This window comes from Meleagris gallopavo, chromosome 2, assembly GCF_905368555.1.
Source record: "Meleagris gallopavo chromosome 2, MGAL_WU_HG_1.1, whole genome shotgun sequence".
In the NCBI taxonomy this organism is placed as follows: Eukaryota; Metazoa; Chordata; class Aves; order Galliformes; family Phasianidae; genus Meleagris; species Meleagris gallopavo.
Genome location: NC_139405.1, coordinates 73,215,996 through 73,235,473, shown reverse-complemented (window position 1 = coordinate 73,235,473; position 19,478 = coordinate 73,215,996). Strand labels below are relative to the sequence as shown.

Here is a 19,478-nt window from a genome sequence, read left to right as displayed (position 1 = left end):
GTCACCTTCTTCCAGCCGGAGGGAGCCCAATTCACTCTGAGCTTTACCATTGAGACAGTTCATCGCTCAGCGATGTGAATCTCTTTATCTCACAGTTGAATAATTTGTCCAGAAGGATGCTGTGATAGTCAATATCAAAGGCCTTGCTAAAATTCAGATAGATTACATCCACTGTCTTTTCTTCATCCAACAAGCAGATGGCGGAGGTCATAGAAGGAGATTAAATTACTAAGGACTCTCCCTTCATGAACTCTGTTCTGACTATGAATAATAATATCTTTGTTCTTAACTGACTTTCAGTAGCTCCCAGGATAATCTCCAAAATTTTTCCAGGGACTGAGTTTACGCTAACAGATCTGTGGTTTCCTGATTCTTCTCTAATACCCTTTTTGTAGATGGATATAATGCTGGCTAGCATATTTTTATATGTATAAGTCAGCAGGGATTTCATCAGACTTGGGTAGATTGTTGAAAGGAATCCATCTTTAATGTCTACTAACTCACTACAGTGAATCCTGTCAGGCCCCAGTGACCTATGAAAATTTAGCTCATACAACTGTTCCTTACAAATTTGGTGCCACAGATTTTGGGAAAGTCACTCTTCCCCTAGTCATGGTCCCTAATTCTGAGGACTAGGCAGTCCAAAGTCATGAGGCAAAAAGCATTAATTGCTTCTGCCTTACTCTCATGGTTACTTGTTAGGTGACCACTTGCATCAAGTCCAATGTTTTCATTTGAAATCTTGCTTTTGATATACTTCAAAAAGCCTTTTTTGCTTAATACCATACTGACCAATGTCAACTCAAGTTGAGCTTTGAATTTTCTTGTTTTTTCTCTGCAGATGCAAACTGGAGTTTGCATCCAAACCTTGCTTCGAGAGTACATATATAACTTTTTCTTTATTGCCGAGAAAAGTTCACTGTTCAACTAGCCTGCTAAATCATGAGAACAGCTTTTCTATACTGTGAGAACAGCTTTTCACATAACTTGATCAGATATAAGCTAAGAATGGAGGCTTGCATAAATGTAAGCTCAGGAACAGAATGCGGAGGAGGCTGCGGAGCTTTTTGTCAAGTGGATACAAGAAAGTAGAGTAGATGTCCTGTTGTTGAAGATAAGGTAGCAAAACAGATGCCTCAGTTCAACGTAACATCAGTGGGAACTGGCTTGGGCTATTCCCCCTTAAAATGTTGAGAATTTACAGTGAGAATGCATCCTCCGATCACCAGAGATATTAGTTATTTCTTGGAAATTCTGCCCATGTCCTTGGAATGTAATGAATATGTATATATTATGCCTTTAAATACGTAGTCGCTGCTTCTCTCAGTGTCATGTTCAGTGGGAGTGATCCCTCATGCACCCAGCACTGTAATAAAGGGAATACCTGCTTGACATACCTCATTGGCATGTCAAGTTACTTTGTCAGTTTTCTTGGCTTCACTGCACTTCTGCCCTTTTTACTTGACTTGTGACACGAGATTGTGTGCTCATAGACTCTTAAAAGGTGAGGATAATGAGAGCAACCAGCTCTCGTGAACACCAAAACACTCCAGAGATGATTGCCAGGGGACACTGCTAACTAGGTAATAGTTCCCTGAGAAACTTAAAGTTTACTTTCTTCAACTCCAGAGTGGCAGTTCTGCTAACCCTTTTTCTCAAAAAACATTGAACAGAACTATTTCATTTCCAATTTAGGAATAGGAAAAAACAGAAAGATGTATTAGTATTTGAAATAAATATTTTTTGCCCAACTTTAAGAACTGTTTCTGAACAAACTGTTGCTATTTTGGCCACATAAGCTAGCTCTATGTAAGCAAAGTGTGCGTGGTACAGATTTGTACAGTGATGCTAAAGCATGAATATAAATTCTCAGTGATATTGTAAAGTGTCATCACTATCAGTCTATAGAACAATATGCTTGTCTAGTGATGTGTCTTTGCTTCATTAAAAAATATACAAAAAAGACTGTATCTTTTGAAGACTGTTTATTATTTTGTCTTTGAAAACATTTTTCTCTACAACTATCACAATTACAAAAATAGTCAGTGACTGTATTCATATCACCTCCTAGAAGTATTAAATACAAGCATTATAGATACTTTTGCACCCGGCGAGAAAGAATGAGAATTTTGGATCACCTTGGCTAAGATACACATACCTGGACAGCATTACTGTCAATGAGAATAAAAAATTCAATACCTAAATTAAACAAATATTAAACAGCTTATTTTAGGAATATAACTTTAATACAACTGTTTTCTGCATTGACTCTAGAGACCACAGGTAAGCCAAGTTGAAAGTCTTGTTCCCCAAAAATCTGTCATCATGGAGTTTAACTGGAACAGCTCTGGAAGACAATAAATTGCCTACAGTTTTTTTTTTTTTTTTTTTTTTTTTTTTTTTTTCCTGTAAGGATGTTTTGACTTTTGATTAAACTTATTTCTTAATAATCTGGTTATAGCATGATTCATATTAGCTGGCACATTGACAAATTCCTAGTTTCTCAAGTTTAATCTTTCCAGACAATTCATTACTATACACAGGAAACAATACAATTGTTTTCTTATTTATTGTAAAGTAATAATTTTATTTGAAACAGATGCAGTGCAAATGATACATTCAATGTAAATTACTCGCATTTAACTAAAAATATTTTAAAATATGTAAATTCCACTTATTAATTTTGATATTATTCATGTCTTTAGGAGAGTTGCATAGCTTCTTCATGACTGTGTTTGCAGAATACAGAACGTTGCTTGCTACTAAATGAGAAAGGCTGGATTGTTGATCCAGCTGTTAAATCATGTCTACAAAATGTCATAAACATCCAAAAGATATAAAGCAAGAATCAAATTGACCAGTACTTGGGCAGCTTGTGATATTATGTAGCTGTTTTAGCTGGCTCTGTAGCATCACAGAAATCTATAACTTCATACTTCATGAATTCTGAATCAATAAATTTGCCATTATGGTCTCCAAAATTAATCTTGCCTTACATGATTCCCTCCCCATCCCCCAGTTCTAATTCTCTCCCTTTTCCTTCTGCTTCCCAACAAAACAAAATAAACTGCAGTGAGAATTTATTATCTTTTGAGGAAAGTAAAACAGATGAGTTAGGAATGTCAATGTTGTGAGCAGAATCACCATCCTTTTCAAGACTGAGGATTGAAATGAACACTTCAGAGTTGGCACCTGCACCCAAAATGGTGTTCCATGACAGCTATAGTTCTTCGTTGCTTTCCTTCTTATTTTTTTCTTTCTTTCTTCTATTTTTTTTTTTTTTTTTTAACAATCACTGTGTCTTAACTTTACCAGCGTCGAGAAATGAAGAATTTAAGTAAAATTGAGAAGCCAACATCTAAGTTGGGTCTAAGTCCATATAGTGACTGAAATTTCTGTTTCTGTTTCTGAAAACTCGTGTTAGTATCTTGATTTGTGGTATTGAAATCAATGCATTTGTCAAAATAATGTTCTTTTTACCACCCAAGTTTTCAGGACTCCAACCTTGTAGGTACAGTGTTTCACATACTTAATTCCTTAATGTAGCCAGGTGACTTAAAGACTTTCCCACATAAGAGTCATTGGTCTCCCCCACCGCCCCCAGGAATTCAATAGCATCAGTCAGTGAAAACATAATGTAAACCACTGCTGTCATTCTAAAAATGATACTAAATCCCTTGTGTCATAAGAATAATTTGTTTAATGACTCTTTGACCTTGGAACATGCTAGACAATTTTAAATCCTTACTCTTTCAGGAAGGAGGAGTAAGTTTCTTCAGATATCCTACAGAGAAAGAGCACAGTCATGGGAAAAGCATCCCTGGATCTCTGGAAGTCCAAGTAATCACTTACCTCCAAATTCTTAAGATTTGTCCTACTTATCAGAAGAAAAGGTAAAGAAAAAAAATATGAATGTTCTCAACATTTAAATAACCGAAAGGGATTATAAAACTTTTTCTGTGTTCTTTTCATTGGAGTTTTTGTTTTTCACTCAGTGAAGATCTTTTTTCTTTTTTTTAGCTTTTTATTATTTATTATTTTTTGATCGCTTGACTAGCCATCAGACTGTCTGAAGGACAGTTCTCTAAGGAAGCACAATAAATATGCATGAAAATAGCTTTAACTGGTGGAAGAATGGTAAAAAGAATGATCAATTTGAATAGGATAAAGTAGAATTGCAGAAGCAGACAGGAAAAGTAATGTGATCTTTGATCTATTTTTTTTTTTATAAATTTTGTCAGGACTCTTCACCAAGATAGTTTTGTTGATAGATCTAATACTTTTTAGATCTAATACTTTATCTTGAAAAATAAATAAACAGTAGTATATTTTCTACATCATATTGCTCTTGGGACATACTGAACTCCACAAATATGAATTCTAATCTCTTCTGAGCACAGATTTCCTGTAATTTTATCACTATTTATTTATATTTCCGAGTAACCAAGACACTGCTTAGAATGTTATTAGGTTGTGGAGTCTCCTTCCCTGGAGATATTCAAGACCCGTCTGGACACCTGCTTGTGTGACCTGGTATAGGGAACCTGCTTTGACAGGGGGGTTGGACTCAATGATCTCAGGAGATCCCTTGCAATCCCTATGATTCTATGATTCTATGATTATACGAATGTGGTCTAATAACCCTGGCTTACATTATTGAGCTGTTAGTGCTCTTGTAGAGAGCATTTTTGGCATTTATTTTGCTGTGTCAACCTAATGGAGTGCTTAACAGAGGTTGGTAATTGATAAGTTTGAGACAGGAAGAAGAGCAGTTAGCAGGTGTCATACATTTATAGAGCTGTAGTTGCTACACAGATATCTAAATGTGCAATCTGAGAAAGATACTGGCTAAAAATGGCAAAGAAGAATGAGAAGATTATGTATGGCACAATTATTTTTTCCTGGCATTTTTTTTACAGGTTCTGGCATCATTTTTGCCCATTTTTAGGACAGACAGAGCTAGCTGTTCCTCCACACAAGATGCCATGTCACTCTTAATTGGCTTTTCTGATCTTTCTGAAAAGGGGATGTGGATTTTTTCCAAGATTAATAACTGTGCATCTGTTAGTACAACAGTGAGGCAGATTTGTGAACAATAGACCTACACATGTATCCGAAGAGATCAGTGGCACTGAATGAATCTAATCATGTAATTACAAAAAATGAGCCACTCTAGAAGTCATGTGTCACTGTATTTTTATGGTATTTGCCTCTTCTGTGATATTTTAGAAGCTCCAAGTATCTCTATCATTATCTTTTCTTCTCCTCCCTTCCATTGTCTTTTCAATAGGGAAACTCTGAAAGATCAGTCATAAATCATAGCTTCTTAAAATTGCACAGTTTTCATGAGTTTTTGAAATCATCTCTGCTGCCCAGTAGAAAAATTACCTTGAGAATGACCCCCATCTCTTATAATTTCTGCATTAACTAACTTCCCTCCTTCTACTTATCCAATAGTAGTACTGGAGTTGCTACACAAATTTCTAAATTAAAAAAAAGGACTGACAAATGTTCCTGAGCTTTGAGCTTGCTTTATTGTGACAACATCTGAAAAGAAGTATGATTACTTCAAATTAAATGGATTATTTCTAATTTATTGGAACAAAATCTGAAGTAATTTGGACCAAACAACCCTCAGCAGACAACAGGCAGGTTTTCCTTTAGCCTCCATAGAAGCTCTTTAGACAACAAGACATTTTTAGTAGATGTTGCTTGCTCTATTTTCAGTTTTGCTATCAAATACTGCTAGAAAAGAAGGGGATAATGCAAAAGTACACATTCTAACAAGAATGTGTGCAACAATTTTAACTTATGAAAAAGGTATGTTCTCTTACATATATTTCTACGGTCTCTGCATAGATAAAATTACCATTTATTAAACTGCCCCAGAAATAACGCAGAGAACTTCACAGTCAACTCATGCCCATACTAGCATCTTGTGTGACTATTTCCTTCAAAAGGAAAGTGCTGATGATTAGACAAGGTTTTGTCCAAATTCTTTATGGATGAACTACTTGTGTACACTGATAAAAAACCTGGGCTTAAAGAGTATCCTAAAGCAAAAAGCACCAGTGCTTGCTTCCACCAGCCTTCGATAATTTCAGGTCTTTTTTCCAGTCTGTAGAAATGTGAAAAAATGTCTCTGAAAACACTCTTACAAACTTACATGCATGTAAAAAAGGCAATCAACCATCAAGGACAAGCAGTGGGGATTTGTTTCCTTCAGGTGACCCATATGTTTGATGAAAAAATGAGCAGAATCTCACTTGCACAGTAGAAAGAGGTAATTATACTTCTCAGTCAGTGTAAGTGAAAATGCATACATATATGATTTTCCTTGTGGGCTGTTTTAGGCATGAAACAATTTAAATTTAGAGTCAAATGAACATGCTATGACATTAATTGTAACTTACCTGCATGTAGGAAACAATAATAATTCAGGTCTAGCCAAGCACTCTGAAATGAATTACTAATTAAATAATAGTATTAAGCTAGAGGTATTTGTCAAATTAGAAAATGGTGAACACAGTGACACAACACCAGTAATGAAAGGGTCAAGGAGATAAACAAAAGTTGGTTTTAATTTGATTTTTTTTCCTCAGTAATACACAGGGGAGATTTTGGTAAAGACTAATCTTTATGTTCTATTCACAACATCAGGAGCTTTTTATTTTTATTCCAGGAACCTTGTAACAAGGTTTAATAAAGTTTTAATTGCTATCAAGAACAGCAAGCATTTGGATTCTCTATATTGTTTCTCAGATCTTTGGTGAGGGACTGCCTTTAACTTAAAACCACAGTTATCAAAGCAGTATATGGGTTTTCTTGTATTTAGGGCAGAACACTGATGATAGCAATCATCACTTCTTTCTAATCTGGCTTTTTTCAAAATGTAAGGCATAATGCTTCACAGGTTCTCCCTAACAGGACATTTTCTAAGCAAAATGTCAAGATTTGCAACATGAAAACAGATTCCCACCTATTGAAATTGGAATGGTGAAGGCATGAAAAATATTTCCCTTGTCACAGAAATCATATAGAGATTTTCTTTGACAGTGGTGAGTTTATGTCTGTATGTGGGTAAATGACTTTGGCTCAATATTACTTATATGACAGCATGAGTTTATGTGCTACATAGAGTAGATGACACCTACCAAGATAACTATAGAGAATCGTTTTTTAGTGAATACTTACAAGTTGTATTCTTCTTCTTAATTTTTTTTTTTTTTTTTCCCCAGAACTGTATCACTGCCCAACTTTACTAAAAGGGAAAAATTTGGGAGTACTTAAAAATTTCATTTTTCCTCCTATGTCATTTTGTCAAATAAGCCATTTTAAATGCCAGGTAGGAGCTTGAAGTTATAAGCCTGCTAAATTGTGTATTTCCAGTGATACTACTTTGCAGAGCTATGTGGGAGACATGAGCTTGATTTCACTTCCCAGTCTCAGATTTCTGTCCATTTAAACAGAAAACCAATGAACAGTAACTAGCAACTAATAATCCTCCCTAGCTTGTCAATTCTCTCAATCCCCAAGAAAGACATTGCCCTCACATCAGTACAACAAAAATTTTAAGGAAATAACAGTGCAGTTGTGGATGGTATTATCTTTTCTGTGGTGTTCCTTAATAATTGTCAATAGCTATAATCAAAGAAAAATGTCTGACCATTAAATAGAAGATATGATGTTATGTAACCATGCCTATGTATGAGTGTACAAACATATTTTTATATATGTGTGTATATAATCAATAAAAGCATATTATTTCTATTAAAAAAACATATTATTTCTGTTAAATATAGAAAGAAAGTGAGACTGAAAGTGTTACAAGACAATGACAATTTTCATGCAAAATAACACAAAATCAAAATAGCAAATTTAGATTTGCCGTAATCCTGATCATGAACCCAGAGACAGAGAACAGACAGAAAGCTGTGTTATTTCATCCAAAAACTTACTCCAGCTTTTAGATATGTAGGTAGTTGCTTTGAAACATCTACAATTTCTTTTTAAAAACAGGATTAGTTCTGCAACTAATGGACAAAATTAAAACAATGAAACTTATTTAAGATATTTATTCTTTCTTGTACTGACAGAAGTAAAATCCATTGAAACCATTTGTGAACTTAAAATAGAACAGGAATTCACAAGCTTCATGATTTCTTTCTTCTGGAGATTTATTTGGTTATATCATGTCTGGACCAGCTGGTGAACAACCGACAATATAGCACAGTGGTAACCACACGATGCTGTCTCTGTTCTCTCTGTGAGATGGGCAAGGATTCCTATTTTATGTATCCTTAAAAACTTGTTTTAGTGGTGGAAAAAATCTACTAAACTTGTCACATTGACATAGAATGAAAATATTATACATCAAGAAATATTTCTGCCTTGTTAGCTTTGGAAAGTTATCTGAGAAGTTAGATGTGTAAAACAGACATCTCAGTGACTGTATGGGCTTATCTCACAAGGGCCTCACAGAGTCAGCTCAGCACCCAAGTATCAATGGCCTTAGCTGCAGATACTGACAAGGATTTCAGCGTGTTATATTGCAATCTCCCTTACACCTTGTCATTTCTATCTTTCACACATTTTGCTTGTTTCATATCTGAGTAAAATTTCAGCTTCCCAGGCAGCTGCCAGCTGCTACTAGAATATGGATGACACCTTAACCCTGACTCCACCAAAGTCAATGTAAGTATTTCCATGGATTTTATCAGAGTCTGAATCAAGGCTTTTGTGAGGAGCAAAGGTCATTCTAGACCATCTTCTATAATAATCCCAGTCATTTCTTTTGGCATACTTTTGGCTATGAAGCAAGCTCAAAATCAAATTTCTGCTTGCTAGACCCAAACAACTGAACACAAGCCATTGCTAACTTACCTGCAGAGCACAGCAAAAGCCAGTAACATTACTTTACTAAGATTGGAGAACAAATAGATAATTTTCTTTGCTCCTGCTTGCAAGTCTTTGTCTGTTTAGTCATCTACTCATTACTCAAGATTATTTGATATTATCCAGAAGGAAAGGATGGTGTGAGTCTCAAAGTTCTCAGTGTTTCCCTATAGCCATGTGAAAAGCAACTTGTGCTTTTAAAACCGTCACCTCAGGTGAAATGAATCACTCTCTAATGACCCCTGCCTTTCTGCATTTATTATACTGCTAATACAATTTATTTAGACTAGACATACAGATTCTCTTTCCCAGCATTTTTTTCTTCAAAAGATCTGTTTCATCGACAAAGCAGTAGATCTGTGAATGCATATTGTACAAGACCAGAAGCATATTTAAACATGAAATATATAATGCATAAACATAGACAGATGCACATATATATATAAGTGTATATGGACAATTTTGAATACATATACACACACATATTACACTCATACCCCTATGTCTATATATGCATGTGATCATGTTTTTCAGATGATTGTTCTATAGTCAATCAATCATTCTGTTTCTCTAAATCTTGTAAAGTTTCCTATGCACTTCTCTTTGTAGCACCAAAGATATTTAATCAAGAAATTATCAAGAAAGTTTGAGAAAGCAATGTGTCTATCTGAATTTGCTTTCATTTTCACTTTCAAAAAACTGCCAGTAGACTCATTTTGATGACACCTGTGTTTTTAAACAGTCATAATAAGATCTCAAAGTTCATTTCTTGTAAAGGAAATTTTCATGACAGTGGAAGAAACAGCTCATTAGTAGAATGACAAAGAGGGACAGTAAGTTCAGTGTAAAATATCAGGCATGCTTACTCTCAAATTAGTGTTAATTTTGTACCAGAGAAAATGAGTCCATTGAAAGTGATTTTATGCAGTAGTTTTTCATTTTCAGCTTTGTATTTGAGTTAGATTTGAAATAGATTTATGAGCCAACAAGTTGCTGAGACTCTTAAATTTGCTTGTAAATGTATTAAAGTCGAAGAGCGTTGTATCTTTTTTCTCAGCTTGCATTTTTCCTCCAGATAAATAGTAACCCCAAACGAGAGTGTTATCATTACCAATAATTGTGAACAATAATACTGTTAATACTAATTAGCAAAAATGCTCCTATGCTGAAAGAAAAAAAAAAAAAAAGAAAAAAAAAAAAAAGGCATAGCTAAAAATACAAGAAAATTGCTTGTTAGGAACCTGATCAAACAAGCTTAATTATGACCCTCAGATAAAGGGATTGCCATTAAGCTATTAAATTATCACAGATAAGAAAGACTCTGAGTCACTGTCTGATGATAAATCTCAGCTAACAACAGCAAGGAAATCAGAGCTTGAACTGCTAATCCCTGTGAGGTTTGCGTTGAGCACCAGTTCCCGTACTGTTTTGCATCTATTTTTATTGCACTCAGAACCCACAAATGGCCTCTTCTTATCTGCAGCTCTTGATAATTTATTCCTATTGGTGTGTCACCTCACAGCAGAGGCTGTTATCAAGAAAGAAGAGGTTTAGGAAATCTGATCCCTTGAAATGCTAATCCCCTGGAGATTACTACAGATAAACAAGCTTTCCACCACAATTTGCTTTTGTTTATTGGTGGCAGAGATTAGCACTTTATGATTGCTGTTCTCAAACAGCTGTTTAGTTTGAGGGAAGAAATAATCACAGAACATGTAGGATTTTTACATTTGAAGCTGTCCCAAGTCTAGCAATCAAAAGGCAAGATAGTCACTTTAGTTTATATGTCATCTCTTAAAAAGATTTGTAAATATTTCAACTGTCATTACAGGCTGATCTTAAATGCTTCATTCCTTAGCTCCAGTCCAGAAAAGCATCGACCTTTCCACGTACTTTTAATCATCTGAATGATCACAATAAATATGATGAGATATTCTTGTTGCTATAACATAAATGAGCTTAAACGCTTTGCTTCATCAGACCCCAGCATTGACATGATCTTGGTTTTACTCAACTGTGATGGGTATTTTTTATGCTGAGCTGGTTACTGTTGAGAAAAAAAAAAAAGTATGCCTTGGATTTTTATTATCAAAGATATTTCCTATCTTAACGCTGCTGAAGTGATAAGAAATCTTAGACTTCGATGGGGTTATTGGCTGGTAGTTCTGTCTTACTTGTTAGTGCTACAGAATATTCTTAAATGAATAAATACATATGTACCTATTAGTGTTGCATAATGAAAACTAGAACTGTAGGCACATTATGCTACTGAAAATAGGTGGATCAAGCTCACTGTTGCTAAGAGTTTCCAATTTCCTTTTTATTTTTGTACTCAGGTTCAATGGTTAGGCTGGATGAGATCACACCGAGTGACATGACTGATTGCTAATTAGCCAAGATTTCTGGTGGTAGCTGTTGGTGGCAGCTATTGAGATACAGTACTATGTGTCAAAGAGATAAGGGGAAGAAGGAAATTAAGCTGACCTTGAGATTTCATTGCATTTCATGTCACTAACAGCACCGGATATTTTTAATCCTTGTTACATTCTCCTTCTCAAATCCATTCCTACTAGAAATCATGATAAAAATAATAATAATATGAATTTCAGAAATTCTGTTTTCTCTCTTGAGTAAAAAAATGTGCAGGAGGACAAAATAGGGGAGAAGGGATGGGGAAAGTAATGTCCTCTATTTTAAAAGGAGACACAGGGATAATTTTTTTACATTAAGGAATGGATTAATATATAATTTTGATTTTGTTTTCCTAAGTCTCTTGGTAGTACTATGCATTTTGGATGAATGCTGTACATACATATACGCATGAATAAGTGTAGGTGGATACATTTTATGTTAAACTTACAGCTTTTTTAGCTTTTCCCCAAGAATTTGGTCTAGATCTATCATATGCATATGTCTACTGTTTTCTTTTGCCATGAGCCTTTCTTACTATTTTAATAAATTATGCTTAAATTGTAAAATTTCAGCAGGTATTAGAAATCAATATAGAATGAATTTTTCAAAAAGAAGTGTGTTCTGTACACTTTTTTTACAGAATGTTGGAAAATCATTGAAAATATTAATAATTTACAGTAAGAAAATTGCAGATCTTAAGTTAACTAAATATATATACATATTAGATCCATATACTGGGATAGAATTTTGAAAAGCTGTTATTGTTCTGGAAATATATATTTTAATAGTGGAATACAGCAAAAAAAAAAAAAAAAAATCCAGTTCAAATTAGCATTAGCTATAACTGTTAGTATGGCATCTTCTTTTAAAGTTTCACACACATTAAATATTTAGAGACCAAAATAAATAAATACATAAATATTTATGTAACCAAAACTCAAAACAGAATATCTCCATTTCTTTTCCTTGACACTCCACCTTTGATGAGAATCTCTGCCCACTGGTTAAAAGTTCATTTTTAATATTAAAGCAGAGGAGAATCTTCCCTGGGTACTCAGGAAAGTATAGAGTTACACCACAAGCATAACTGTTTGTGTATTTATAAGAAAAAGGGAGCTTGAACATACACTAAAATGAATCAAGGTCCTTAATATCAAAGAAAGGGCACTGGCCTAGGTTGCTCCTTTTAGCCTAGATATTTCTTTTCTATATTACCTCAGTTTGTAATAAACTGAGAATTCTTGCATTTCAGAGGCTTGGAAGAATCAATACTTTAAAAAAAAAAAGCTGGATCCCTGTAAAAGAGGAGTTCAAGGTGAGCTCCCAAACTTTTGGAAACTTTGATACAAAAAGGAAACAGGAAATGTTTTGCTTTTACAGAATGATGGATCTTTTTTTATTTTTTTCTTTAAAGAACCAATCAATTCTTACATCCTATATTCTAGGAGTTTAGATTAAAACAGAGGATTAAACTGAATGCATCTTCCAATAATATGTATATTTTATATTTAGATTTTAAGTTAAAATATACAAAAATCTTAAATGACCCTGAGGCCAACAACCTGTGAAGAAATGCAAGAAGTCCATCTGAAGGCAAAACAAAGGCTTGAGACTGTAGATATCCATTCTTTGATCCTAGTCTACATAAAAAGAAATGAGCCAAAATGTGCTGGTGATATGGGCAGGGAACAAGGAGTGTGTTTTCCAGAAGGGCTTTGTGCGTACACGCAATGGTAGAACTAGTTAAAAGAAAAATAAAACCGGTCACCTCAAAGTTTGAATTTTACTTTGAGTTTTTTCATCAAGTCTAAAACAGCAGATTTTCTATCAGTTCTTTAGTTTGTATTCCTGAACATAATGCATCTTCCAGAAACATTGTTATTTGTCATCAGTGCATAATAATCCACTTTCTTGATATTCTGGCATTGATATGTATCAAGAGCTGCACTTACCCACTACATCCTGGGAAAGATTAGCTAACCTGGGCTTTATTATGACTTTTGTTTTAATCCCAGATTTCTGTTCAGTCTTTTATTTTATTGCTTCCTGCCACTGTTACACGATTAATATCTGTCATTTAAAAAGTGGAACCCATTAAAGTTATAGCAGCTATGAAACAAAAAGTGCAGAAGCAGGGAGACTGGGCCAACATATACGACTAATAAATTGATAAAGTAAGAACATAATTATAAATGTGGGAACAAGTCTGCGATAGGATTTTAGATATAGATAAAACAGTCATTCAGGTTTTGGTCATTTTTAAAATATTGCATGGCAGTTTAATTTGCTAGTTTATGGAGCCTCTTATTTTTTGGCTTATTAATTCTCAAAGTTCTACTGATTCAAAGAAAAGACTTACGGGCATCTATAATGGAACAGATGGACATTTATATCACTTTCTCTAGGAATATAAAATATCTCCTCTGACAACTTGTTCTCTTTGGTCACTCTCCATACAAGTAAGCTATAGCTTTTGAAATAATTACTTTTGTGACTACAGAAAATTAAGCCCAGTACTACACATTTCTCTATTTTTTAATATTAGCAAAGGGAGAGGTTCCTAAAATCAAATAAATAAGTTAAATCTTTATATCTCCTATCAAATATCTAGGATATGAGTCAGCTTGAGAAACACTAAATGACAATTACCACCTACTTATTTTCCCCCACTATATAAGATTTCTGGTATGATATGACCACTAATAACTCGCAGGGTCTACTCTCCCATCTAAAGTAACATACTCTCAATATTCATGTAAGGTGAAAAACATAGTTGTGATGTAGACAGAGTATTGTTTTTGAATAACTGTTATGATGACATTTCAATAAAGTTAAGATGTGAAACAAACAGAAGAGATTTCACTTTACACAATTAGGTTTAACACATTTACTAAGCCAGGGTTCAGAATCTCACTGCTTTCACTAGTATTTTAACATAGACTCTGGCTTAGACTTGCAATGAAACAGAAATGGCTAAATGCAACTTTGGGTGTTCACAGACAGTCTAAATAGCCAAAGTCCACTCAGTTGTTGCCTAATCCTGAAAGTTCATTATTTACTGGTACAGAAAGAGAGGGACTGATACCTTGGTGCAGTAGGTTGAGCACAGACATCACATGCTAGAGTTCATTGCAAGGGAAAGTGCCATAAACCCAAAAGCAAGAGGAATAGCTACAGTGAGAGAGAAGCTACGAGTCACACCTTGCAAAATCCTATTTAGTACTATGAGTATTGGAAAATATAACTAAATCAGTGCATCTTTCCCTTATTTTGTTTTCCCTGTCTGGCTATTTCTATAGTTTGCTTGGACTGTTCCCTGCTCATTATGTCAGAGTTGGTGGATACTGTTGCTAAATATCCAGCTGTACTCTTTCATTGGAGAGAGATAAACCCAATCTGAGTTTACGGTTTCTGAGATGAGGCAGGACATTTAAGATGCTAAAGGCTATTCCTAAATGCATTTCATGGATTACCCTTTGTAATTGTTCACTTTAAGGATTGTATAACCACTCTGTCATAATCAGTAGGCATTAAAAAGATCTAAATTATACTTTAAAGGTTTCCAATTAATAAACACAAATGAAAATAGCTTTAAGGTCTTCTCCCTCCTGCCTCCCCCCTTAAAAAATAGTATGTGCAAAGCTTCCTGGATTCTGAGGCATCAATTAAAACAAAGGATTTAAACAAAAGTATTTTTATTAGTAGTAAAGGGAAATATGATATCTAAGAACTGTCAGATGAGAAAGTTTGATACAAAATGATTTTAAAAAGTTAAATCAAAAGCTGCCTGTAAGGAATTTCAAAATGATTTAACAGTTTGGAATGCCATTGGCCATAAAGTGGTGATGAAATTTGATAAATCACAAAGAAACATACAAGGGAAAAAATAAGTCCAATTACACATAGATAGACAGGGATCTAAATTCACTTTTGCTTGAGAAGAAAAAAATCTTAAACTGATATTAGACAGCTCTCTGAAAACTTAATGTCAAGCACTCAGCAACGAGTAAAAATGTGAAACAAAATATTTGGATGATTAAGAAAGAAGCTGTAAACAAAATAGAAAACATATATATATATATATCTCACCGTATAAATACACTGTTTTGCTATATCACTGTATAAATACATCATACACTCTTATGTTGAATAATTCATGCAGCCCTGGTCATTCAATTTCCGAAGAAAGAAGGTCAAAACAGAGAGGGAAAGAGAGATATGAAGAGAAAATAAATTCACCAGATCTAAGACAAATTCAGACTATGAAACATAGTGCAGCACCTGATTTAGGAAGCATTTGAACTGTACATACTGGGTAGGAGAGCCCTGAAGGTGCTTGGAAGTTTACATATGAAGACATTATAATCTGCAGAGGACAGTGGATGACTCCCTACACTTGCCAGGTACAGGCCTGCATGGACCTTGGGATTGAGTTACTGCAGGTACTCTTACTTTATGCAGAACTAAGTATCTTCTTGGAGAAGGTGACAGATAACAATAGGAAAGATTTGCAGGATAAGTATAGGCAAGGTTAAAAAAAATGTGCAGTCAAAATAACCATGCTCTCTTTCTCAATATACATTGTAATCTCTCTTTTTTTTTTTTCCCAGCCTTTTTCCTACAAGAAAAGTTCCACTTGGCTACTGAAATAGCTCATACTAAATCCTTTTTAAAATCTTGCATCCAGCTCAGTGTGTGAACTCAGAGGATACATTTTTCAGAGATCATGTTACACTTTGCAATTGAAATGATGGGGGCAGGAGTAGGTTTTTTTTTTTGTTGTTGTTGTTGTTGTTTTGTTTTTGTTTTGTTTTGTTTTTTTCCTTTTTTGTCTTTTAGGATAGGAAGATGTCACACAGTAGAATCTTCTTTCAGTGCCAGCTGGTAAGTACACGTACTTTCCCTATCTGCTACCATGCCAGAAGGTAGGGAGAATTATACTAAATCCAGAGCTTGGTGAAAAATAATTTATATAAATATTCACTATATTTTGATATTGCTTTATGCTGAGTCTATATTGCAAAAAATTATTGCAACTATTTAGTCCTTTTGTAGGAAATAAATAAAAATTAAATGTTAAAAAAAATTATTATGGGGAGATAATATGACACTGTTTTGCAATTGTTTTTTTTCAGTGGTACATGAGATTTTATAAACTTTGAATCTCACTTGATTCTAAGAGGAATTTATGTGGGGTAGATTTTGTAAGCTGACTCAATGGCTATCATTTAAATCTAATATTACTACAATAATGGTGGAGAGAAATAACTGAGTTGGGCATGATTCTTCAAGCACTGCTAGGCATTGTTAACTCTCTGCATGGGTTATGTTCTTTAATAGCTGAAATCTCTACATTAACAGAGTAGGTTTTGTAAAACCCATTGCTAAAATGATACCCTGAGGTGACAAGAGTTCAGTTAACTTAAGCAAAGTTCAAATTGAATACAATAAGAAAAAAAAAGTAATTGGCAATTTCTGCTGAGAATCCAGTAAGCCACCATTTACCAAAATCTTCAAGCAAATTCTGGGCAAACCCAACCAGTTAAGGATTATTAGTAACATTTCAGTTATGACTTTGTATCTCATCTCCTAAACAAATTATTTGAATTCTATCTAGAGTCACCAGGATAGTCTTAAATGAAGCTGTTGTCTCCACTAAATAATGCTTAAACCACTACTAGAAGAGACTAAATCCTTATATTGATAAGGTGTCACAACTACCAAAATATCCAGTGCTGTCTTCTATAACCTATCAAAAATGTAAAAAACACAAATAGTAATTATCTATAGTACCCTAAACATGAACACTTTGAAGTCAGAAGTACCAAGCAAAAAGTGTCTATATATATCAAAGTAATAGATTACTCCATTACCTTGAGTAATCTTTCAATTATCATACCATTACATCTGCCACACTATATCTATGTCTAAAAACAGTTTAATTGGTTACAGAAACATGAGTCTTTCCAGTATGCTTTCTGACAAACTTTTCCAGACAAAATGGAAGAGCTGTGATGAGAGCTTAAATGGAGACATACTCTGTAGTGAAAAAAACAAAACAAAGTTACTTCCTTTAAACAGATCTAGTTAATAATTCCTAAAGAAGTTGGCAATATCTCATATCTCTGGGAGATGTAGAAACTGGTTTTGCTCTTTGCAACCTACTCAGTAGAGATGTCTGACCACAGAAGCAGAGGAGAAGGAGGTGAGGAAGAGAATAGACTGGCCACTTTAAAGCTTTCTTATTAATGAAGGGTAGTTTAAAATGTCTGACAATCTCAAAATGCCGATTTTTTCAGTTTACTTCTAAAAAGTGTAATTTTTTTTTTAAGGGAAAAAAAGTCAAATCAGCATAATTAAAATAATTCTCAGTGCTATGATAAATTTATTTTTTTTTTCTTTTCATTGAAAAATTGCCCCCTCCCCTATCTTTTTTTTTATTATTTTATTTTATTTTTACACTGAAGCAATTATTTTCAGCTTTAGAAGAAACTACTCCAATGCTTTTCTTCCATGTTTATTTTAATGTAAATGCTATAATTTCTGTTTCTTTCTGATCTAGTGTGAAATGACATTTCAGAATGTCCTAGACTAGTTAAAGTGTTCAAATTCTGTTTCTCAACAGGACCTATTTGTAAGTAGTGGAAAAGACTCCCATTGATTTGTCTGCATGAGGAAGGCTAAAGGATACTTTCTGCCACTTGCATCATCAGTAGAAGTAAATCTGTATCATCCCAGCTTAAACTTCTTCCCAAGTAGGACTTAAAAAATCTTTGATTTAGCTGCTTCTCCTTCTCCTTTGCTCTTCCATATACATTTTTTGTGTATAAGAGGGGAGCTAGAAAGAAGATGGGGAAGCAGGGTTATAATAGTCTGAGGAGCTTCCAGAGCAGGCTTCCAGGGCAGCTTTGCTGGCTCTTCTCTCCCTAGCAGCATCGCCATGTCCTGCTTCGCCTTCCTCCTGAAATCATCATGCTCTTCAGATGTGGTCTTTCATTGTTGGCATTAGTCATAATCCTCAGTTTGTCAGGTGTGTGTTCTGGCCTCTCCCATACACCTGTTTACTCTTCCTCCTGTTGCCAGTCTGTTCCTCCCTTCTTCTCCATTCCTTTCCATGCTTCTTTTCTACATTTCCATCCTCTAAGCCCAACTACAGTCCTTATGTGCTTTAAAAAAATGCCTCATAGCGTTCACTGTGCCTCCAAACCAATCTCATGATCTTATGGTTATATCTCTTGTTTTGCTTCCCCTTTCTGCTTCCTTTGTCTCCTGCCATTATGTCATTTCTATTCAGGCAGTCATCTCTTCTGGAAAGGGATTTTTCTTGTTCTCTGTTTTGCAAAGCACCTGGCATGTTTTTGATTCTGTCAAACAAATAATAACAACAGATATGAAATTGGCAGTGCAGCAGTATCCTGATAGAAGGAAGTAATAGAGGCAAATTATACTATCATTGTCATTGCCATGTATACACCACTACTTGACAGAAAAAAAACTTGTTCACTCACTAAGTAAACATCAATAAACCCAAAGATTCCCAAGCAGGTATCTCTAATGTGAAGAAAATGTAGTTGTGCTTCACATAGTTGTTTCATAATGACCCAAAGGGTTACACTTGATGATTTTAGTATTTAAAATAAAGGAGGTAAGTGAGTGCAGTGCAGTTTATTGGATGGGAGTTTGGGTACTAAATTAGGAACAGGAAGATGCTGATAACCCTTAAAAACAGAGAAGCAGGAAAAGAGTGAGATGGGTGTGTTAATTCAATTAAACCTTATTATTTTTATTATTATATAAAATTAAAAAAGATGCATGTTGTAAGTAGCTTCTAGCATATAAACTAATAAGGTAGAATCTCCTTTAACCTGACTGATACTATCAGAAGCTCCCAGTATTGCTGAATAATCTTACAAAATACTTTAACTGACTTGTTTTAGTCACTACATGATTCTAGGTACCTCAAGACAATTTTTATGTTTTTATGTTAAAATAAGGGGAAAAAAGATTTTTTTTTTTTTTTTTGTCAGATTGGCCATGTGAAACCTCTAAAACAGTATAGCTTTAGGACTAATGGATTTAGGCCAGGATTTAATAAAAAAATATTATACATTTGGCTGGCAATCTCTTAAACTAAATTATTTGAAGATTCCCGAGAGAAAAGCAATCTTTTA

The 19,478-nt window shown here is 34.3% G+C and overlaps 1 protein-coding gene across 4 annotated transcripts in view; it reads right to left on the bottom strand.

Annotated features, from left to right (window-relative positions):
• Nucleotides 1–1,972: 1,972 nt before the first annotated feature.
• EPHA7 (EPH receptor A7) overlaps nt 1,973–19,478 on the bottom strand; it is a 169,720-nt gene continuing 152,214 nt past the window's right edge. For all 4 annotated transcript variants that reach the window (XM_085217627.1, XM_085217626.1, XM_085217624.1 and 1 more), the window contains one exon: nt 1,973–18,671. In XM_085217627.1, coding sequence (XP_085073753.1) covers nt 18,476–18,671 — 196 coding nt within the window. In that variant the 3' untranslated portion in view covers nt 1,973–18,475. The remainder of the gene's footprint in view (nt 18,672–19,478) is intronic.